We start from the raw sequence: 2500 nt of genomic DNA on the forward strand, positions 1-2500 counted from the left end.
CTTTCCGTAAGCGAGAACGAGCTTTTTCGAGTTGTTCAATAGCCCCTCCACGCAGTTCTTCTGAATTTCGAATAGTATTCAAGATCCTCTGTTTTCGATTATCTAATAAATCACTTAATGAAAGTAGATTATTTTTCCATTCCTTTCCAAAATTCCATAATCCCTTCCCGAACCAAACATGAATCTTTCGATTCATTTGGCTCTCACGCTCAATTACTTAAGGTAAATTCTCATATCTTTTTTTATGAATGTAATGAGCCTATCTTCTCTTCTTTGTTCATATTCCAAAAAGATATCGAAACTAATGTAAGACCAAAATATTCGGAGGACTCTTCTGACAAAATAAAAAATATGTAATTGTCAGCAAAGTTGTTTCTTTTTTTTTTTTTCAAATCCAAAAAGCTCTTCTTACTTAGAATAGGTCGTCGATTCAGCATTAGATAAAGGGGGTAAAATCCCCGTTTTTACAATTTACAATAAGCGGTTCAAATCATTTTATCAATATGAGTATCCTATATCGATAAAATATTTATTTTGAAACCACCTCTATATTAACATAGTGGTAGAAAGAGTACCATGCTGCGTCTAGACTTCAAACAGTTTGTTTTAACCATGTTAATAGTTCCACATTATTGGTTAATAGAGAATCAAAATTGATTTACCAATGAATCGCGAAATGCTATGGTTCTTACATATAATTTCTGAATTTATTCAGAAGTAATTCGCGAGATCATGCACCTCTCTTTCCTAGTTATAACGGAAAAGGGTACAGCTGGGTGGTCCAGCCTATTCTTGAAATAAACAACTCGCACACACTCCCTTTCCAAAAAAAATCAATACACCAAGCACTACACTTAGATTTATTGGATTTGTTGCTAAAATATCGGTATTAAACCCGAAACTCCCGGCAGATGGCCAGTGGCCCAAAGAAACGAAAGAATCGGTTACGTTTTTCATATGATCTCCTCTTATAGATAGACTAAAAAATCGAACAGAGTTCTTTTTGTAGCACTTCGCCCCTCTTTTTATTTATTCTTTTATTTTTTCTGAAATTGAGTCAAAAAATAAAAAATATTCGAGTTAGTTATAAATTATGAACTAATGAACTAGCCCTTTTATTGGTTATTGGAACACTAACACTTACTAAAAAGAGTTTCCCTTGGTCTATGAACGGGAAGGATGAAAGCGAGTCAGTATGCTAATTCCTCATCCGCAAATCAGCCCTTCCCGTAGGTTCTTTTCTCAAAGAATAAAGAATTGGAGGAGGGAAATCTTGATAGAATTTGAAAAAGCAAACGACAAGTCGAAGGCAATAAAATATGAAAAATGTATTTATTTTTCATATTTCTAAGCTAAGATTAAACAAAAGGATTCGCAAATAAAAGTGCTAATGCTACAACCAGTCCATAAATTGTTAAAGCTTCCATAAAAGCTAGACTAAGCAATAGCGTACCTCGTATTTTTCCCTCTGCCTCAGGCTGTCTCGCGATACCCTCTACAGCTTGACCCGCAGCAGTCCCTTGACCAACTCCGGGTCCAATAGAAGCAAGCCCTACGGCCAATCCAGCAGCAATAACGGAAGCGGCAGAAATCAGTGGATTCATGATAAGTTCCTCGTACCAAAAAAAAGAAATGGTTAATGATACAATCAACCAATGAGTTATGACTTAATTATTCCCTCGCTAGGACTCATCCAGTCGAAGTAACTAAGAACTTCGGATTGAAGTAATAAGATTATTGAATCATCAGAACTACTTCGATATATCTTTTTTACTTTTTAGCCACAGAGTCTTTGTGAACCCATACGACTTTCGTTCTTCCATTTCTTGGTTCGAACTGTTAGTTGAATTATTTCTTGATTTCATCCGTTTATTCATTCAATTCACAGTCACAAGGGGCCGGAAGGACTTCTAGTCTATTAGAATCCCCTAGAGTAGTAAAATATATCTTTAGTTCATTTCATATATAACTAGCACTAGTCAATATCTAATATCACATATACATGTCTTTCTTCCATAACGTAAACCAAGCATTCATCTTAGATTCAATCCTATTCGAGAATCAAGCGTCGAAACATCTAGAAGGGTTGGCTTATAGTTATTCAATTACAGATACCTCCCTCTCCTAACCGACCCTTTCTAAAATACTCAAAAAAATCCCTTTTTTGTAAATTCTTTTGAACCTTACCTTTTCTTATTATTCCACCTAGATAAATCTAAATGGACAAATTGATTAGGCCGAATAATTCCATATGTATAGAAATATCATTATTTGATTGATCTAAGTTCATGCAATTTATTAATAAAAATGAATAATTTATTTATTAATTATTAATATTTTGGTCAATCGTTGAATAAAATCAACTGAAAGGGAAATCGTTTCGCCCTTTTTAATTTAATTTAATTACACGTCGTAAACCTATACAACAAGAATTATAATTATTGACAAAAATTCTTATATTCAAATTGTTTTAACAATGAATTAATAATGAGATGGACTA

At 33.5% G+C, this 2500-nt stretch overlaps 2 protein-coding genes, besides 3 other annotated features; both read right to left on the bottom strand. All coding sequences in view use genetic code 11, as the record gives it.

Moving 5' to 3' along the window:
• Window positions 1-957, bottom strand: part of atpF (ATP synthase CF0 B subunit) — a 1250-nt gene extending 293 nt beyond the window's left edge. Inside the window, exons 1-2 of one mRNA in view lie at window positions 813-957; window positions 1-117 (exon numbers count right to left, since the gene is read on the bottom strand). The exon at window positions 1-117 is cut by the window's left edge and continues 293 nt beyond it. Coding sequence (NP_054482.2) covers window positions 1-117; window positions 813-957 — 262 coding nt within the window.
• Window positions 1-2500: part of a sequence feature (JLA, junction IRA-LSC) that runs on past both edges of the window.
• Window positions 1-2500: part of an inverted repeat (inverted repeat B) that runs on past both edges of the window.
• atpH (ATP synthase CF0 C subunit) lies at window positions 1359-1604 on the bottom strand. Its single transcript has one exon. It carries the CDS (start codon window positions 1602-1604, stop codon window positions 1359-1361), a length of 246 nt encoding a protein of 81 aa, NP_054483.1.
• Window positions 2075-2500: part of a sequence feature (ars2) that runs on past the window's edge.

This window comes from Nicotiana tabacum, plastid (assembly GCF_000715075.1).
Source record: "Nicotiana tabacum plastid, complete genome".
Classification (NCBI taxonomy): Eukaryota; Viridiplantae; Streptophyta; class Magnoliopsida; order Solanales; family Solanaceae; genus Nicotiana; species Nicotiana tabacum.